Below are 20,217 nucleotides of genomic sequence, written 5' to 3' on the forward strand. Positions count from 1 at the left end.
AAACAAAAATCCAGAAAATCACATTATATGATTTTTAAGTAATTAATTTGCATTTTATTGCATGACATATGTATTTGATCACCTACCAACCAGTAAGAATTCCGGCTCTCACAGACCTGTTAGTTTTTCTTTAAGAAGCCCTCCTGTTCTCCACTCATTACCTGTATTAACTGCACCTGTTTGAACTCGTTACCTGTATAAAAGACACCTGTCCATACACTCAATCAAACAGACTCCAACCTCTTCACAATGGCCAAGACCAGAGAGCTGTGTAAGGACATCAGGGATAAAATTGTAGACCTGCACAAGGCTGGGATGGGCTACAGGACAATAGGCAAGCAGCTTGGTGAGAAGGCAACAACTGTTGGCGCAATTATTAGAAAATGGAAGAAGTTCAAGATGACGGTCAATCACCCTCGGTCTGGGGCTCCATGCAAGATCTCACCTTGTGGGGCATCAATTATCATGAGGAAGGTGAGGGATCAGCCCAGAACTACATGGCAGGACCTGGTCAATGACCTGAAGAGAGCTGGGACCACAGTCTCAAAGAAAACCATTAGTAACACACTACGCCGTCATGGATTAAAATCCTGCAGCGCACGCAAGGTCCCCCTGCTCAAGCCAGCGCATGTCCAGGCCCGTCTGAAGTTTGCCAATGACCATCCGGATGATCCAGAGGAGGAATGGGAGAAGGTCATGTGGTCTGATGAGACAATAATAGAGCTTTTTGGTCTAAACTCCACTCGCCATGTTTGGAGGAAGAAGAAGGATGAGTACAACCCCAAGAACACCATCCCAACCGTGAATTATGGAGGTGGAAACATAATTCTTTGGGGATGCTTTTCTGCAAAGGGGACAGGACGACTGCACCGTATTGAGGGGAGGATGGATGGGGCCATGTATCGCGAGATCTTGGCCAACAACCTCCTTCCCTCAGTAAGAGCATTGAAGTTGGGTCGTGGCTGGGTCTTCCAGCATGACAACGACCCGAAACACACAGCCAGGGCAACTAAGGATTGGCTCCGTAAGAAGCATCTCAAGGTCCTGGAATGGCCTAGCCAGTCTCCAGACCTGAACCCAATAGAACATCTTTGGAGGGAGCTGAAAGTCCGTATTGCCCAGCAACAGCCCCGAAACCTGAAGGATTTGGAGAAGGTCTGTATGGAGGAGTGGGCCAAAATCCTTGCTGCAGTGTGTACAAACCTGGTCAAGACCTACAGGAAACATATGATCTCTGTATTTGCAAACAAAGGTTTCTGTACCAAATATTAAGTTCTGCTTTTCTGATGTATCAAATACTTATGTCATGCAATAAAATGCAAATGAATTACTTAAAAATCATACAATGTGATTTTCTGGATTTTTGTTTTAGATTCCGTCTCTCACAGTTGAAATGTACCTATGATAAAAATGACAGACCTCTACATGCTTTGTAAGTAGGAAAACCTGCAAAATCGGCAGTGTATCAAATACTTGTTCTCCCCACTGTATATATAATAATAATAATAATAATATGCCATTTAGCAGACGCTTTTTTCCAAAGCGACTTACAGTCATGCTTGCATAAATTTTTGTGTATGGGTGGTCCCGGGGATCGAACCCACTACCTTGGTGTTACAAGCGCCGTGCTCTACCAGCTGAGCTACAGACGTGACAGCATTTCAATGCTGTTGGCGGTTAATCTGCTTCTGTTTTGTGGGTGGCACTGTTTGCTGTTTTCGATGGATGGGTCCTGGCCACTCGGGGCCTTAGGGATCCGGAGGGACGTGGGTGGGATGCCGATCACTGGGATGATGGCTCAACTTGGGATGGGGAGGGGCTTTAGCGGGGGAATTAGTGGAGAACAATTGAAGGGTTACTCCGTAGCAATGCAAATATCACGGTACAGCTATATGGACACTCAATCATTATGGTATTTTTTATTGGTAAATGTACAAACATATATAATGATAAATAGACTTGAAACTTGTATCTCATTATGGTGTGTGGTGAAATAAGTATAGCCAGTTATAATTGTAATGGCTTAGCTGATAATAACAAAAGAAGAACAATATTTACATGGCTCAAAGAGAAGGAATATAATATCTATTGTATACAGGAAACTCATTCAACAATTTGAGATGAAGTTTTGTGGAAAAAATAATGGGGGGGGGGGTGGGGGGGGATATACTTCTCCCATGGGCAAAGAAATTCAAAAGGGGTGATGATATTAATGAATAGTAATTTCGATCCGAATGTGCAAATTGTCCAAATAGATACGCAAGGTAGATGGATTATTTTAAATATGTTATTGGACCATAAACAGATATGGCTCATTAACCTTTACGGACCAAATAATGATGATCCACAATTCTTTGACAATATATATAATAAATTATCAACCCTGCAAGCAATTCAAGACAATATTATTATGGTGGGTGATTATAATACTGTTTTAAATAGCTCAATGGACCGTAAAGGAAATCACACCACAAACAATCACCCACATGCTCTTAAGGAAATCGTGAACGTCATGGATACATTAGAACTAGTAGATATATGGAGGCTTAAATATCCTGATCTAGTGAGATATACATGGCGGAGACTCAATCAAGCTAGTCGTCTTGACTTCTTTCTTATGTCATTCTCGTTGGCACCAAAAGTAAAAAAAGTGTTGATAGGGGACAGAATGCGGTCGGACCATCATATAATAGGCATATACATTACTCTTAATGAATTTCCACGTGGGCGAGGATATTGGAAATTTAATCAAAGCCTATTGGATGATAATTTATTTATAATTAGAACAAAGGAATTTATAACTGATTTTTTCCAACATAACATAGGTACAGCGAATCCCCTTATTGTATGGGACACCTTTAAATGTGGCTTTAGAGGCCATGCAATTCAGTACTAATCTCAAAAACAAAAGCAATTTAGGTCAAAAGAGTTTATACTAACAAAGGAAATAGAAAGTCTAACAGAACAGATAGATGGCAATAAAAACTGTAACATAGAGGCTCAGAATAAATTAGAGGAAAAACAAAAATAAATGGAGAAACTTATTCAAGAAAGATCAAGTGTAATATATTATAAAAATAAAGCAAACTGGATGGAATATGGGGAAAAATGCACAAAATTATATTTTAATCTTCAACATAGGAATGCTACCAAAAATAACTTAATGAAACTGGTTACAATTGACGGAGTCACCCATAATTCACCAAATGTTATTTTGAAGGAAGAAACAAAGTACTTTAAGCATATGTTTTCTTTTCAGTCGCCTCCATCTCCTCTAACTGAAGCTAATTGTAGATTTTTTTTTCTTCTATTGATAATGTCAAATTAACAGCCACACAGAAAGACTCATGTGAAGGTGAAATTACAGAGGAGGAACTTCTGGATGCAATTAAAGACTTTAAGTCTGGGAAAACTCCAGGGTTGGATGGCATACCAGTCGAGGTATACCAAACCTTTTTTGATATACTAAGAGGACCGTTATTACCATGTTTTAACCACTCCTATGTAAATGGTAGATTATCTGACACTCAAGAAGAAGGTCTGATCTCATGATTAATGAAACAGGATACAAGTGGAAAATATAAAGAACCAGTCCATTTACAAAATTGGAGGCCCCTTACACTTCAGTGTTGTGATGCAAAAATTCTAGCAAGATGTATAGCACATAGAATTAAAAAGGTATTGTCGGATATTATTCATTCTAATCAGACAGGTTTTTTACATGGAAGATACATTGGAGATAATATACTGTAAGGCAAGTATTGGAAACAATAGAACACTATGGAAAATATGGGAAACCAGGCCTGCTATTCATAGCAGACTTGAAAAGGCATTTGATAAAGTTCGACTGGGGTTTATATATATATGCCTGGAGCATTTCAATTTTGGAGAATCTCTTAAAAAATGGGTCAAAATCATGTATAGTAACCCTAGGTGTAAAATATTAAATAATGGCTATTTCTCAGAAAGTTTTAAACTGTCAAGAGGAGTGAAACAAGGTTGTCCACTATCGGCATATCTATTTATTGTGGCCATCGAGATGTTAGCTATTAAAATCAGATCCAATAATAATATCAGAGGATTAGAAATCCAGGGCTTAAAAACAAAGGTCTCATTGTACGCTGATGATTCATGTTCTTTTAAATCCACAACTAGAATCCCTCCACAGCCTCATAGAGGATCTAGATACATTTTCTAACCTCTCTGGATTACAACCAAATTATGACAAATGTACTATATTACGTATCGGATCACAAAAAAATAAAAATTGTACATTACCATGTAGTTTACCAATAAAATGGTCTGATGGTGATGTGGATATACTCGGAATACATATCCCAAAGGAAATAAATGATCTCACTTCAATACATTTTAATAGAAAGTTAGCAAAAATAGATAAGATCTTACTACCATGGAAAGGAAAATACCTGTCAATTTGTGGAAAAATCACCCTGAATAACTCTTTAGTATTATCCCAGTTTACCTATTTGCTTATGGTCTTGCCTACGCCTAGCGAACAGTTTTTTAAATTATATGAGAAATAAATATTCAATTTTATTTGGAACGGCAAGCCAGACAAAATTAAAAGGGCATATTTATATAATGAATATGAATTCGGAGGACAGAAATGATTAAATATTAAAGCATTAGACCTATCACTAAAAGCTTCAGTCATACAAAAGTTATACTTTAATCCTAATTGGTTCTCAAGTAAATTAGTAAGATTGTCTCACCCAATGTTCAAGAAAGGCCTTTTTCCCTTTATTCAGATTACAACAACTCATTTGCAGTTATTTGAAAAGGAAATAATCTCCCAAAGTTCACAGTGAAGAGCTTGATGCTCCTTTCCAATAAATATCGAGGGTCTTTTTGTCCATAATAATGTCATCATGTAGGTAGCCTGTCCAGAGTGGGCACGTTCGCTATATAATGCCCCCAAAACATCTGACAAAACCATCGGTAGAGTTGAAAATGTGATGGAAACCCATTTAACAGAACGTTTTTAACCGCTACATGGGAATTTAACTGCAAAATATATTAGTATTTTCTAAAATATATATTTGTATGTGCATTACATCATCACGCACAGCCATTTATCTTCAACACGTCAATTTGATGGAAACATCTCTGCTGGTAAAATGACCATGTTTTTATGAAGATTTTACAATATTCACATGAAAATCTGTCGCCAGTCGAATGGAAACAGATTTTCATGCGAATATTCAAAAATCTGCATAAAACCAAAATCCCAATAGAATTGAATGGTAAATTACATATCGAGTCATTTTGGAGTCACTTGTATTGTAAATAAGAACATAATATGTTTAAGTGACTCCAAAATGACACCATACATTATTTACCATTCAATTCTATTGCGACCAAGCTTTAACTTCCTGACTGATGTCTTGAGATGTTGCTTCAATACATCCACATAATTTTCCTTCCTCATGATGCCAATTATTTTGTGAAGCGCACGAGTCCCTCCTGCAGCAAAGCACCCCCACAGCATGATGCTGCCACCCCCGTGCTTCACGGTTGGGATGGTGTTCTTCGGCTTGCAAGCGACCCCCTTTTTCCTCCAAACATAACGATGGTCATTATGGCCAAACAGTTCTATTTTTGTTTCATCAGACCAGAGGAAATTTCTCCAAAATGTATGATCTTTATCTCCATGTGCAGTTGCAAACCGTAGTCTGGCTTTTTGGAGCAGTGACTTCTTCCTTGCTGAGCGGCCTTTCAGGTTATGTCGAGATAGGACTAATTTTACTGTGCATATAGATACTTTTGTACCTGTTTCCTCCAGCATCTTCACAAGGTCCTTTGCTGTTGTTCTGGGATTGATTTGCACTTTTCGCACCAAAGTACGTTCATCTCTCTCTCATCTCCTTCCTGAGCGGTGTGACGGCTGCGTGGTCCCATGGTGTTTATACTTGCGTACTATTTGTACAGATGAACGTGGTACATTCAGGCGTTTGGAAATTGCTCCCAATGATGAACCAGACTTGTGGAGGTCTACAATTGTTTTTCTGAGGTCTTGGCTGATTTCTTTTGATTTTCCCATGATGTCAAGCAAAGAGGCACTGAGTTTGAAGGTAGGCCTTGAAATACATCCACAGGTACACCTCCAATTGACTAAAATGATGTCAATTAGCCTATCAGAAGCTTCTAAAGCCATAACATCATTTTTTGGAATTTTCCAAGCTGTTTAAAGGCACAGTCAACTTAGTGTATGTAAACTTCTGACCCACTGGAATTGTGATTAAATGTAGTAATCTGTCTGTAAACAATTGTTGGAAAAATTACTTGTCTCATGCACAAAGTAGATGTCCTAAGCGACTTGCCAAAACTATAGTTTGTTAACAAGAAATTTGTGGAGTGGTTGAAAAACTAGTTTTAATGACTCCTAAGTGTATGTAAACTTCCGACTTTCGACTTCAACTGTAAATAAAGTATATTTATTTCTAAACAGTAAAACAGATAGGTATGAAAATACCCTCAAATAAAATGTGACATTCTGTACTGTCGCCTCATATAAAACATTTAATATCAATTCTAAAATGCTGGAGTATAGAGCCAAATTCAAAGTTTAATAAATAAAAAAACCAAGGGTGGGTCAAAATTATTCCCATAATGTAGAAGTTTCAGTAGATTAGGAACTGCTTCCTATAAAGCTATGTGGAGTATAATGTAGCTGGACATTGTAAAGTGTGCTTCCTATAAAGCTATGTGGAGTATAATGTAGCTGGACATTGTAAAGTCTGCTTCCTATAAAGCTATGTGGAGTATAATGTAGCTGGACATTGTAAAGTCATACATACAATTATATTACTTCTTATTGACATTCAACCTGGGAATGGAAATGTAAGAAATTAATGTACAAACATGTATAAAACAAATCCTGCAACAAAGGACCAGGTGTGAATGTTCTGGGGGGTCTAAGTCTACCCCTAACCAGTTTGAATACACTGTTTGATTTCACCCCCAGACCCCAAAACACACCCCATTCAAAACAGTTTTAACAGCCCCCCACCCGATGCAACTCAATATTAAGAAGGCATACAGTCAGTGTACAGACCAATGCACTACCCCCAGGATCACAACAAGCCCCTCACACATTGGACCACACACACACAATGTGAATGGAAATATATTATTATATTTTTATATATTACAATCACAAGAAAGGGTGTTGGTTATTTTAGTTTTCCAAGTAACATTTCTTGGACATGTCCTTACTTTAAAAATAAGCATGTTTGGTCTTGTTTGAATCAGCCCAATTCTCTGGTTATAAATAAAATAACCATGATTGGCAGAATGTTTAATTCACATCTCTGGCTATTAATAGATTGTGGAACTATGAAAAATAGGGAATAATGTTCCCAACACACCCACCTCACAGTTCCTACACAGACCCTGAGGCACCATGCAGGTCTGACACCAGAGGAGGCTGGTGGGAGGAGCTATAGGAGGACGGGCTCATTGTAATGGCTGGAATGGAATCAATGGAACGTATCAAACACAAACACATGAAACCACATGTTTGACTGAGTTCCATTTATTCCATTCCAGACATCACAATGAGCCTGTCCTGCTATAGCTCCTCCCACCAGACTCCACTGCCTGACAACCATTCTATTGTCTTGAGGACTTTACAACCATTTGGTCTGATCAAAGAGCAGGACACCCTTTCAAATATATACATCCTCTCAGCCTTGATGACTAAACTAATCAAAGACTAACACACACACACACACACCACAGTAATCTGATCATGGTGACTCCACAGTAATAACATTTATAACTCATAAGTCACCAGGTGTGATTTACCTTTTGACAGATGAAACCCTACATCAACTACTGATGACTCTTATGGGAGGAAGTGAGCATTTCACATATTGCAGTTTTTCTCAATTGCTAAAACACTAAACCCTATTGTCTGAACCAAATGCTCAGTTGCCTGAACCTACTGATTGAATCAATCACTCTTTTGGCAAAACCATAAGCACTTTTCACCTGTTTAGACATAACTTGCCAACACATTTTCATTGTGATGCACCCGTGCTGCATAATGGTGAGCACAGGTGACAAAAGTCAAACACAATTAGAGCACAGGTGTCACCACTTGAACACAACAACTCAAAATTGATCACACTTGTGGCTAATGATGTGAAGGAACATATACAGTAAGCCAGTTCAGAGAGCACTGGTTTGTGAGGCCCTACAATGGATAGAAATCTGAGAGGAAGAGTTCGTGTGAGAGGAGGTCAAGGTGGTCGAGGTGGTCAGCGAAGACAAAGAACAGTAATATCTGATGAAATCAGAGCTACTGTAATTGACCATGTTCTTGTCCATGGTATGAGCATGAGGGAGGCTGGACAAAGGGTACAACCAAACATCAGTAGATTCACTGTGTCCACCATAATCCGAAGATTTAGAGAAGAGAACAGGTAATTACCTTTTTTTGACATTACAGTACAGTATGTAAATGTTGACAGCAATTACTGTATGACATACTATATACTGTACCACAGTATACTGTAAGTAAATATATGTTTCAGTACATCACTGTACCAATGTACTGTAGTATTGTAATGGAGGGTTGGTCTAACTGTTTGTAGGCCTAGTATTCCATGTATATTTTTTGTAACTCCATGTTCTCTTTTTGTAGAATTTAAAGACTGCCACATGGGGGTGGGAGGACAGGTATGTTCTCCCCACACCAAGAGACCCTAATTGTTGATATGGTCCGTGAGAACAATGCCATTAAACTGAGCGAAATTCAGCAGAAGATCATTGAGGACCATTTAAATTTTGAGGGTATCAACAGTGTCAGCCTCTCTACTGTTGATCGTGTCCTCAAGCGCAACAGACTGCGCATGAAACAGCTATACAGAGTGCCCTTTGATCGCAACTCAGACAGAGTCAAAGAGCAAAGATTCCAGTATGTACAGGTTGGCATATATCCAGACACATTCAATGTTGATTACTCTAAGTAGTGATTTACTGTAGTGGCCTAAATCACTTTTTCCGTATCACTTACAAAACTATATCTATTTCTACAGAGGGTTTTTCAACTGGATGCAATGGAAAGACCCCATCAATACATCTACATGGATGTAGCTGGGTTTAATCTCACCAAAAGGAGAAGGAGAGGCCGTAATGTGATTGGCCATCGGGCCATTGTTGGTGTTCCTGGGCAGCGTGGTGGTAATGTCACATTATGTGCTGCCATCAGCAATCATGGGGTTGTCCACCATCATGCCAACCTGGGGCCCTACAACACTCACCAGCTCCTCATTTTCCTCAATCACATGCGAGATGCTTTGTTAGGGCAGCAGGATGAGCATCTATCTATGTTGTTGTTTGGGACAATGTGAGTTTTCACAGAGCCCTCCAGGTTAGAGAGTGGTACAATATGAACCAAGGTTTTATCAATCTTTGCCTTCCACCGTACTCCCCTTTCCTAAACCCCATTGAGGAATTCTTCTCCTCATGGCGGTGGAAGGTATATGAATGCCAACCTAAACTCCTGAGTGGCGCAGTGGTCTAAGGCACTGCATCGCAGTGCTAACTGTGCCACTAGAGATCCTGGTTCGAATCCAGGCTCTGTCGCCGCCGGCCGCGACCGGGAGACTCATGGGCGGCGCACAATTGGCCCAGCGTCGTCCAGGGTAGGGGAGGGAATGGCCGGCAGGGATGTAGCTCAGTTGATAGAGCATGGCGTTTGCAACGCCAGGGTTGTGGGTTCGATTCCCACGGGGGGCCAGTATAAAAAAATAAAAAATAAATATGTATTCACTAACTGTAAGTCGCTCTGGATAAGAGCGTCTGCTAAATGACTAAAATGTAAATGTAAATGTAAATCTCCTGCAAGCCATGGGACTTGCCTGTGGTGACATAGGTGTGGAGGCATGCCAAGCCTGGATACGGCATTCCAGGGTTTTTTTCCCCCGTTGCCTGGCCAGACAAAATGTGGCCTGTGATGTGGATGAAGTCCTGTGGCCTGACCCAGTACGGAGACATGATGCTGTGGCTGAGTAATGCACTTATTTGAATATTTTTGTACTTTATTTTTACATGGGCTTACTGTACACAAGTGGCAAACGCATAAGATTTCTGTTTGTTTTTACAAGTGCTACATGTAAATGCACAAGATTTGTTTTGTCTTTTTGTACAAGTGCTAAATGCACAGGTTTTTTTTGTTATGCAACATGCATTTAGCCTACAGTGAACAATAAACATTTATTTCTCCAGCTTCATGTCCTGAGCATTATGTTTTCTATTTTTCTACGTAGTGTTTAGTGACTGTTCAGTAGTGTTTTTTATTTTGATTGACTCGGGTTGACTCACGATTTGACAACATAGTTCAGTTTTGAGCACAGATTGAACTGTTTTGAGGTGAAAGTTTGGTTTTGCAAGAAGAGTCTGAGGTTTTGTGAATGTAGCTTGAAAATTGGGTTTTGTGTTCACAGTTAAGAGAAAAGGAGAGCAGCTTTCAAGAAATGTGTCTTAGCAATTGAGAAAAACTGTAAGATATAATACAAGGATACTTCCTTTGTGTGTTGCACTTAGTCAATTGAAAATGTGCTTAAAGTTTTGAAAAAACAGCCTTTTTGATGATCTGTTTTGTATTAACAGTTGTGAAATTTTACCACATACTTGTGAAAATAGTACAAAAGTGATTATAAAATCTATAATACATGGATACTTCCTTAAAATGTACTTATTTTGTGTTATGCAATTATGTTATTGAAACAGAATAAGTCTAGTGAGAATAAATAAGTCAAGTCCAACCATTACCTCTCTCATCTTTCACATCCCTCTATCATCACTCCATGGGTGTGTCCCAATAATCTCTCCTTCCTCCTGAAGTGTATCATTCCTTCACTACTCCACTCAAATGTAAAAGCACTGGATTGGTGTTGGCATGGGGTAGAGGGAGTTTACATATACCAGTCATTTCCTTTTACATACATGAAGGGAAGTGGACAAGTTCACACTTAGAAAGGAGATAATAGTTCCACACCTCATGTGTCCTGATAACTACAGGAATGGAACCATATTGAGGTTGGCTGCTTTCTATACGGTTTGATGGGAGAGAGAGAGAGAGAGAGAGAGAGAGAGAGAGAGACAGAGACACAGACAGAGACAGAGACAGAGACAGAGACAGAGACAGAGACAGAGAGAGAGAGAGAGAGAGAGAGAGAGAGAGAGAGAGAGAGAGAGAGAGAGAGAGACAGAGAGAGAGAGAGAGAGAGAGAGAGAGAGAGAGAGAGACAGAGAGAGAGAGAGAGAGAGAGGACATCAGGTAAAGTTCTGGAGATGAGGGAATATGTGTGCAGAAAGAAACCCTCCAGTATGGTTAACCCCAGTTAGGCCCAGTATGGACTATCAATACAAGTGACCATTTAGAATGTGACCCAGTTCAATGGGTCTTAACAGAACTGGGGGATGTCAGCCATGAAGTTGTCTAAACACAACTGGAATATAATTTGTTTGTGATTCATTGTTAATGGATTTTCCATTAGGAACACAGGGGGAAAACCTAACACAACAACACACATAACACACAACCAATAAAAACAAAGGGGGAGGAAACCACTAAAGTCATTACCATATTGTCATTTTCTAACGACAGGGAGAAAACATGTAAAATCTAGAAGACTACTTTAGATCTGGTCTGAAGAAGCGTAGTGCACTACGTAGGGAACAGGGAGAGATTTGGGACAGAGACAGTAACTCCTGTATGGAAATCTTCATTCTAATGACAGTGAGCAAATCTCCAATCTCCACCCTATTCCCTATGTAGTGCACTACTTTAGATCTGGTCAGAAGTAGCCTAGTGCACTACGTAGGGAACAGGGTGTCATTTGGGCCAGAGTCAGTAACTCCCCTGGGTATGAATTGTCTCTCTATCTTATCTGTCTTCTATATGATGTTCTCCTCTCCTCCTCTCTTCTCTCCTCTATTCACTCTATTCTATCATCCACACCACATGCCAGCTTCAACACAATCCATTTACAAGTTAAAGACACACCGTGGAATAAATAGCAAAGGAAAACTACTACTAGATGGATTTTTTATTTCCCATCACCATGAATCATATTTAATAACTGAACAGTAGCAGACCTAACTTCATCTGTTCCTGACTCCAGATAGTGGATTAAAAATACCATCAATCTCCAATGATATTAAAGTACAATTCTGAACATTACTGATATACTGAGTGGCAAGTCAAGATAGCTGATGTTTTTATTGTTTGGTTAATAGCACCACCTGCTGGACAGGTTTAATGTTGCTTGACTGAGCAGTATGGGAGAATAAAAGATGCCAAATTTAGGGTCGGTTTCCCGGACATCTCCATTGAACATGCTTTTTAGTCTAGGACTAGGCTTCATCTGTGTCCGGGACACCGGCCCATATAGTTCAATTAGCAAGTAAGTAACACTACCTGTTCCATGATACTGAGGAAAATGACATTGAGACAGAGAACCAATTGAGAAAACATTTCACTGGTTCTGAATGACAACCAACATACATTAACAGCATACATCATGATTAATGTGAATATATAAGATTAAAACATTGCACTTAAAAAAATATGAATGCATTGAATTGTAATTCATAACATCTTCTGAAGATCAAATCAATCAAATCATTGTACATAAAAACAGAGCAGAATGAATCATCACATCTGGGGACCATCACCACCAGCATAACTAGTATCTATGTGGACCCTACTACAGTTTAACCAGCTCAGCTATAGACTACACCAGCATGACTAGTATCTATGTGGACCCTACTACAGTTTAACCAGCTCAGCTATAGACTACACCAGCATGACTAGTATCTATGTGGACCCTACTACAGTTTAACCAGCTCAGCTGTAGACTACACCAGCATGACTAGTATCTATGTGGACCCTACTACAGTTTAACCAGCTCAGCTATAGACTACACCAGCATGACTAGTATCTATGTGGACCCTACTACAGTTTAACCAGCTCAGCTATAGACTACACCAGCATGACTAGTATCTATGTGGACCCTACTACAGTTTAACCAGCTCAGCTATAGAATACACCAGCATGACTAGTATCTATGTGGACCCTACTACAGTTTAACCAGCTCAGCTATAGACTACACCAGCATGACTAGTATCTATGTGGACCCTACTACAGTTTAACCAGCTCAGCTATAGACTACACCAGCATGACTAGTATCTATGTGGACCCTACTACAGTTTAACCAGCTCAGCTATAGACTACACCAGCATGACTAGTATCTATGTGGACCCTACTACAGTTTAACCAGCTCAGCTATAGACTACACCAGCATGACTAGTATCTATGTGGACCCTACTACAGTTTAACCAGCTCAGCTATAGATTACACCAGCATGACTAGTATCTATGTGGACTCTACTACAGTTTAACCAGCTCAGCAGTACCAGTGAAATAGAAAAGAAACCCAGGATAGAGGGGCTGAGTGAATGTGGTCTGGACTCTGTGGAGGAGGGTCATTGTGTCAGAGACACTGTAGAAGGACAGAGTACCTGCCCTGTGATCCAGGTACACTCCTACTCTGGAGGACTGAGGGCCTGATACTTTAGTCTCAACATTATTGTGTCTGAACCAATAACCACCACTATAGTACTGTAAACTCCAGGACTTGTCATTGTGTCCAAATACACCACCTGTCCCTGTTCTGCTGATGTCTTTATATGAGACTGCTGTAACAGCATTACCACTCCACTCCACCTCCCAGTAACAGCGTCCAGACAGACCCTCTCTACACAGAACCTGGCACCAGTTGGTGAATCTGTCTGGATGAACAGGATATGGTTGGATTTGGCCTGTACGTGTCACCTTTCTGTTCCCTTCAGACAGAGAGAGGAGTGTGCCTGCTGTGTTTGGGTCCAGTGTGAGCTGACAGGAATCTGGGAGAAGAGCAGAGCAGAGACCAATGAGGGGAGTTAGAACAATAAGTGAAGTCAGATACTGTATCTACCCTGTCTTTGATTAGAGCACAGCAGAGATCAAATCAGAGAAATATGAGGAGTCAGATAGATACCCAGTCTTTGATTAGCTCTACTATTGCTATATATTTCTAGAGGGATTGTTAGGAGTGTCAGTAAAAAGAGACTGTTAGTTACTTCAGAATAAAGAGACTCACATTGTAAGAACTGTTCTCTGGTCTTGGGCTCTGGAGGCAGTACAACATCCACTATATTCACTACAGACACACAAACACATTCACAGAGAGAGGGAATGTTATCATCATACCATATTCCACATGTATATGACTAGTAGGGAACTTTCAATGGTCTAAAGTTGATGTTCTTATTATTTTCAACACACCTGTAGTGGAGATCTTGGTCCATTCTCCTTTAAGGACGTCTTCTAGTTTCTCTCTCAGTTCAGACACAGTCTTACTCACATCTCCAAAGTACTGAAGAGGACGGACAACGATGCTGGGTAAGTCTGAAGATACACTGGTACCGGAGAGAGACTGATAACTCTGGGGGGAGAGAGAGAGAGAGAACAGAACCAAATGATTGAGAGTTTCACATTGAGTTTTAGTTTCATTTCACATGTATCAAGGCAGTTGAGTTACCTGGAGGAAATGGATGTGATCCTCTGTGTGTGAGAGCTGCTCCAGCTCAGTGCTTCTCTTCCTCAGCTCAGCTATCTCCTGCTCCAGTTGCTCCAGGAGTCCTTCAGCTTGACTCACTTGAGCCTTCTCTTGGGCTCTGATCAGCTCCTTCACCTCAGAGCGCCTTCTCTCAATGGAGCGGATCAGCTCGGTAAAGATCTTATCACTGTCCTCCACTGCTGCCTGTGCAGAGCGCTGTTAAGAGAGAGAGAGAGAGAGAGAGCCTTGTCTTACTTTAATGAGCCATCCTCATTACACTAACACCCCCACCCCTAAAAGCACATTGCGTGCCACCACAACCTCCACACAATCACATTATCCAGTACCCAACACCACAGTACAATACACCAACCAGCACCACATTCCAACCATCCATCCAACCCCTCCTCTCCAGCCGTACAGACAGCCCCCCTGAGCCCCCATACCTCCTGAAACATCTCCACACTGTTGATCATTTTGTACAACTCAAACTCAACCCTAAGGCGTCAACAGTAATGGCATTACCCTGGCAACACAGAAAAAACATGATGAACAGTCTGTCATTGCAGAAAACGGACACCCCTCCCCAACTCCCAGGTCAACCCGAGCCAACCAGCTATTGGTGTCCAGGGCTCCATGTAATACCCTCCACTGGACGACCCCTGACCTTTCCAGCACTGGGAGCTTATAGAGCCCCTCCAGCTATACCCTGCCATGCTCTCAGCCCCCACAACCCCCTGCCACTGATGCCCCTTCACTCCCACTAAGCTCAGAGTGTTAAAAGCCAGTAAGTCCTCCAGACTCTCCTGCCAGTCCCCAGTCTCTGCTGTCACTTGCAGTGGTGGAAACGGTGGTGGCCCCTCCTCAGGCTGCTCCAGCCCTCAGTACTGCAGCATAGAAATCAGAGACCCCTCTGCACCGCTTTGAGTCAGAACGATGGAACTGTCCCTGGTGAATGCCCCTCCCTATCCAGACTGGCCTACTGAGCCCTCCCCACACCTTGACCATACATGAAGCCCCAGCGTACAGCATTTGAACACAGGCCACAAAATTCTCCCCACAACCAAAACAACACATTGAACAGATATTCATGGTCCACCCTATCAAAGGCTTTCTCCTGATTATGAACAGATTGTCTGTGTTTGAGCGTCCTGGTACACAGTACATTTGGTCCTTGTGTACAATAGAGTCCAGGTGGGACTTCAGTCTGTTAACGAGGACCTTGGTAAAGACCTTATAGTCCAAACAGAGCAATGCCACAGGCCTCCAGTTCTTTATGTCGCTCAAATCCCTATTTTGGGCAGGAGAGTCAAAGCCTCCCGTCTACAGCTTAGCAGCAGCTCCCCCACCCCGACGCACTCACGCAACACACGTCCTGTCCAATAATTCCCCAGAACTTTTTATAAAAATCCACAGGCAGACTGTCTGAGAGACAGCAGCTGAGAGTTTGTGAAAGGCCAGGGAAATGTCTATTTGATTTATCTGTGACAGAGAGTTTGGAAAGGTCTGTGAGCAGAACCTGAGAAAACACAGGATAATAATAATAATAATAATAATAATAATAATAATAATAATAATATGCCATTTAGCAGACGCTTTTATCCAAAGCGACTTACAGTCATGTACATCAAATTTTACATATGGGTGGTCCCGGGGATCGAACCCACTACCCTGGCATTACAAGCGCCATGCTCTACCAATTGAGCTACAGAGGACCACAGAGTTCTGCCATCTATAAATCAGAGTACAACTCCACAGCCTCATCTCCTCACAACAGAAGTTACCCACCCATCAGGCTCCCTCATCTCCCCACAACAGAAGTTACCCACCCATCAGGCTCCCTCATCTCCCCCACAACAGAAGTTACCCACCCATCAGGCTCCCTCATCTCCCCACAACAGAAGTTACCCACCCATCAGGCTCCCTCATCTCCCCACAACAGAAGTTACTCACCCATCAGGCTCCCTCATCTCCCCACAACAGAAGTTACTCACCCATCAGGCTCCCTCATCTCCCCACAACAGAAGTTACCCACCCATCAGGCTCCCTCATCTCCCCACAACAGAAGTTACCCACCCATCAGGCTCCCTCATCTCCCCACAACAGAAGTTACCCACCCATTAGGCTCCCTCATCTCCCCACAACAGAAGTTACCCGCCCATCAGACAAACGTAAAACAAGGGATTTTCTTGGTTTCTCCAACCCCTCTGGTGAAACAGAGAACTGAGCCCTGTACTATAATATAATATAATGTGCCATTTTGCAGACACTTTTATCCAAAGCGACTTACAGTCATGCGTGCATATATATATATATATTTTTTGTTGTGTATGGGTGGTCCTGGGGATCGAACCCACTACCCTGGCGTTACAAGTGCCGTGCTCTACCAGCTGAGCTACAGAGGACCAGGTGCAGACACATTTATGAAAGCAAAGACAAGGTCATTATTTGGGCTCTAAACACTAACAACCTACCCTTACACACCTCTTTTGCCACCCCTGCACTAAGATTTCTGCCATGGCATTTAAATGTTTTTGGTTTACATATTCCCCCAGTCTTTGCCGCCGTTCATGTTAAGGAAGTCTAACCGTGAAATCTCCATAAGAGGTGGGAGGGAAATCACCACAATCAGAAACCAGTAGAGAAGCCCATAAAGCCGCCATGCCAGAAAAAACCATCCATTTAAGCAGATTCTGAAGACATGCCCTTAAGAACCCATGACCCATTTTCTCAGCCTATACCGCTTCCTGGGTGAGAGGACACTAAACCCGTCTGAAAACGAGACGCATTGTCCTCCGTCCCGCAGACTCACCTCCCCCCTCTTCCTCCTCCTCCATTGGCACGGTACCGTCCTCCTCCTCCCCAGTCTCTGCCCCCTGCACTTCCCCCCTGATCAGTGCCTCTTCCCCAATGACAGGCAATATTTCCTGGGATGAGCCCACCAAGCCTTCGCCCACCAGAGTCTCTGTTACTACAGAAACCTGCCTCAGCTCATGTAGCCCAGCTGCAACCCTCCCCACCACCGCTTTCTCCACGGCCTGCGCACCACCACTTGGCCATGCACTACTACCGTGTAGCTCAGTTGGTAGAGCATGGCGCTTGCAACGCCAGGGTTGTGGGTTCGTTTCACAGGAAAACTCCTGCCTGAGCTTTTTACTGTCCCTTTCCACACAGCTAACGCAAGAGGAAGGACTGAAAAAGCATTTAACACATTACTGTGAAGTAATATAATGATGATTCATGTTTATTATTACCTGTTTTTATGGTCATGTTTTGAAATTATACTTCATTACTATAATGATTATCAATACGCCTGAACATTAATTCAGTCACCTCTGGTCGACAAAAACGTATTTTCCTAGTACATTAATTCTAAAATTCATCAACCAGCATCCAGCACTCTGCCTTCTCATGCAAGCGAGGGGCATGTTGAGGTAAATATGCTAACCGCGACGGTTGCATTATGTAATTTATTGGTGGGCTGGAAGATGCAGTGTTTTTTCTTTTCTATTCAGAGGCTATTTACTCCCAATATGAGATAATTTTATATAGAAGGTTTTTATAATGCATGTTTACTAGGGTTGAGGTTAGCGCATCTGAGTAGGGATTATTTGGCCGGGGTTCAATACCTGTCCTACCTATCAATCATATTGCTGCTTGTAGCCTATAACTGATGATCCCCACACTAGAAACACCGAAAACTATCTGTGCTAGCAAACCCTGTGTTCCACCCCTCCCCTGTGTAACCTTGAAGTTTGTTAAGAAACAAACACTTGTCTACGAAAAGAGACATGTTTAACGGATTCCGCTTGGCACCCAGCCGAGAGCACACGGAAACCACTTGCAAATTTACCAAAACTAACCAACTACTTGGGGTCTGTTCGGAAGCAATAAACGGAGGCAGATTAGCCACCACAACTCTTATCGAAAGAGGCGACATCTGCACCAACACACCCCTCACAAAAATCCCACTCACAACAAGACAAACCTTTTTCATTAACACAACCACCGCCTTTCATTCTGGATGCAGAGTGCAGATGTTCTGCTCCAACCTGTTCGCCGACCATGAGCAAAACTTCCTCCACACCTTTCTCCGGAACGGACCCGAAGCGACAGCGTTTCTTCTCCACTCGGTTGAGGCCATCACGCCGCCCTAACAAACTACCCCTACTCCCCCCTCAACTCTAAACGATAAACAGTGGAAACTAATAAACAAACCCTCCACCATCAGAAAATAAATTCAGAAAATACGCAAGAACCAAAAGAAAAAAGAATAGTAGCCCTCCTCACGAACCACAAATCTCTCACACAACCAACTTCTTCTTCTATGATATAATGGCGGTCCACAAACCAACGTTAAAGGTGCATGCCGCCACCTACTGTGCTGGAGTGTGTGGTCAATCACGGTTTCCAACATTTCTAAATCCTCCTACCTAACTCAGTACTTCTGAGAAAATAAAGAAGAGCCCTACTAACTTCTAATAGACCCTCCCCCATCCCCAAAATCCCTTCCAACCCCCCCCAACCCCATCCAACCTCAATGACCCTACACATCTTTCCCTCTCTTCAACATACTTACAACAATATAACAACACATGCTCCACCGTTTCATCGACGTACCGTCCAGACACAAATCATTCCCATGCTTGCCAACCAGATGTAATGACGAGATCAATGTACAATGTTCTAAGCACAATCGAGTAAACACCACATCTTCCTTCCTAATCTGACTTTTGAATCTTGGTCCATCGACCTTTCTGTAAAACTGTCAACTATTCATATAAATGCCGGCCCTTGTGCTCAGAGTACCATCTCTTCTGCCACACATCTATCAAAATGGCTCTGATCTTACATTTGGCCTCACCTCTACCCAGTGGAACATTAATATCAATTATATCTCGTTTCAAAGCTCTTTTAGCTAACTGGTCTACAATTTCATTCCCTTCCACACCCGAATGTGCTGGGACCCAGCAGAATCTCACTACTAAACCCATTCTCTCAATTCTCCATAATAACATTAATACCTTCAGTTCAACTGAGTATACTGACAGTTCATCTGTTAGTCTTCTACATATCTGCACATAAAATTCAGGAACGTAAACGCCTGCTCCAGTGAGCCCACTATCTGGGTCCTTGGATCCATCTGTGAAATAAAAAAGCATAAAAACTTCTACCAATGTAATTGTCAACCAGTTTCACTATATCACTGTCTTCTGACCAATCTTTCCTTTTCTCTACCAAGGTTAGATCAACAACAGGGTCTCGGAGTAACCATGGAGGAACATCCCCTATCACCACAGAAGGGCCAACCTCCAACTCCCTCAAACCACTCTCATCAGCAAGCTTTCCAACTGTCCAACCAAAACCACTGCCTTGTCTACTAGTATATTCCCAACAGTCATCTAGAACAGTAGCAGTGGGATGCTCAACCTCACAGCCTTTCAACCTAACCCAATAAGATAATGACCATTTTTTACGCCGTACATACAAAGGCATCTCACCTGCCTCCACCAGTAAGGCACATACAGATGTTGATTTAAATGCACCAGTACATATCCTTAAAGCTATTTACTGGATTATGTCCA

The 20,217-nt window shown here is 41.8% G+C and overlaps 1 protein-coding gene across 1 annotated transcript in view; it reads right to left on the reverse strand.

Annotated features, from left to right (window-relative positions):
* Positions 1 to 12,243: 12,243 nt before the first annotated feature.
* The window catches only part of LOC311116874 (E3 ubiquitin/ISG15 ligase TRIM25-like), a 33,122-nt gene continuing 25,148 nt past the window's right edge, over positions 12,244 to 20,217 (reverse strand). Inside the window, exons 10-12 of the mRNA XM_084191901.1 lie at positions 14,621 to 14,848; positions 14,174 to 14,222; positions 12,244 to 13,937 (exon numbers count right to left, since the gene is read on the reverse strand). Of these exons, the coding sequence (XP_084048027.1) occupies positions 13,423 to 13,937; positions 14,174 to 14,222; positions 14,621 to 14,848 (792 nt within the window). The 3' untranslated portion in view covers positions 12,244 to 13,422. The remainder of the gene's footprint in view (positions 13,938 to 14,173; positions 14,223 to 14,620; positions 14,849 to 20,217) is intronic.

The sequence above is a fragment of the Coregonus lavaretus genome (genome assembly GCF_964263955.1).
Source record: "Coregonus lavaretus genome assembly, contig: HAP1_SCAFFOLD_1361, whole genome shotgun sequence".
NCBI classification, from domain to species: Eukaryota; Metazoa; Chordata; class Actinopteri; order Salmoniformes; family Salmonidae; genus Coregonus; species Coregonus lavaretus.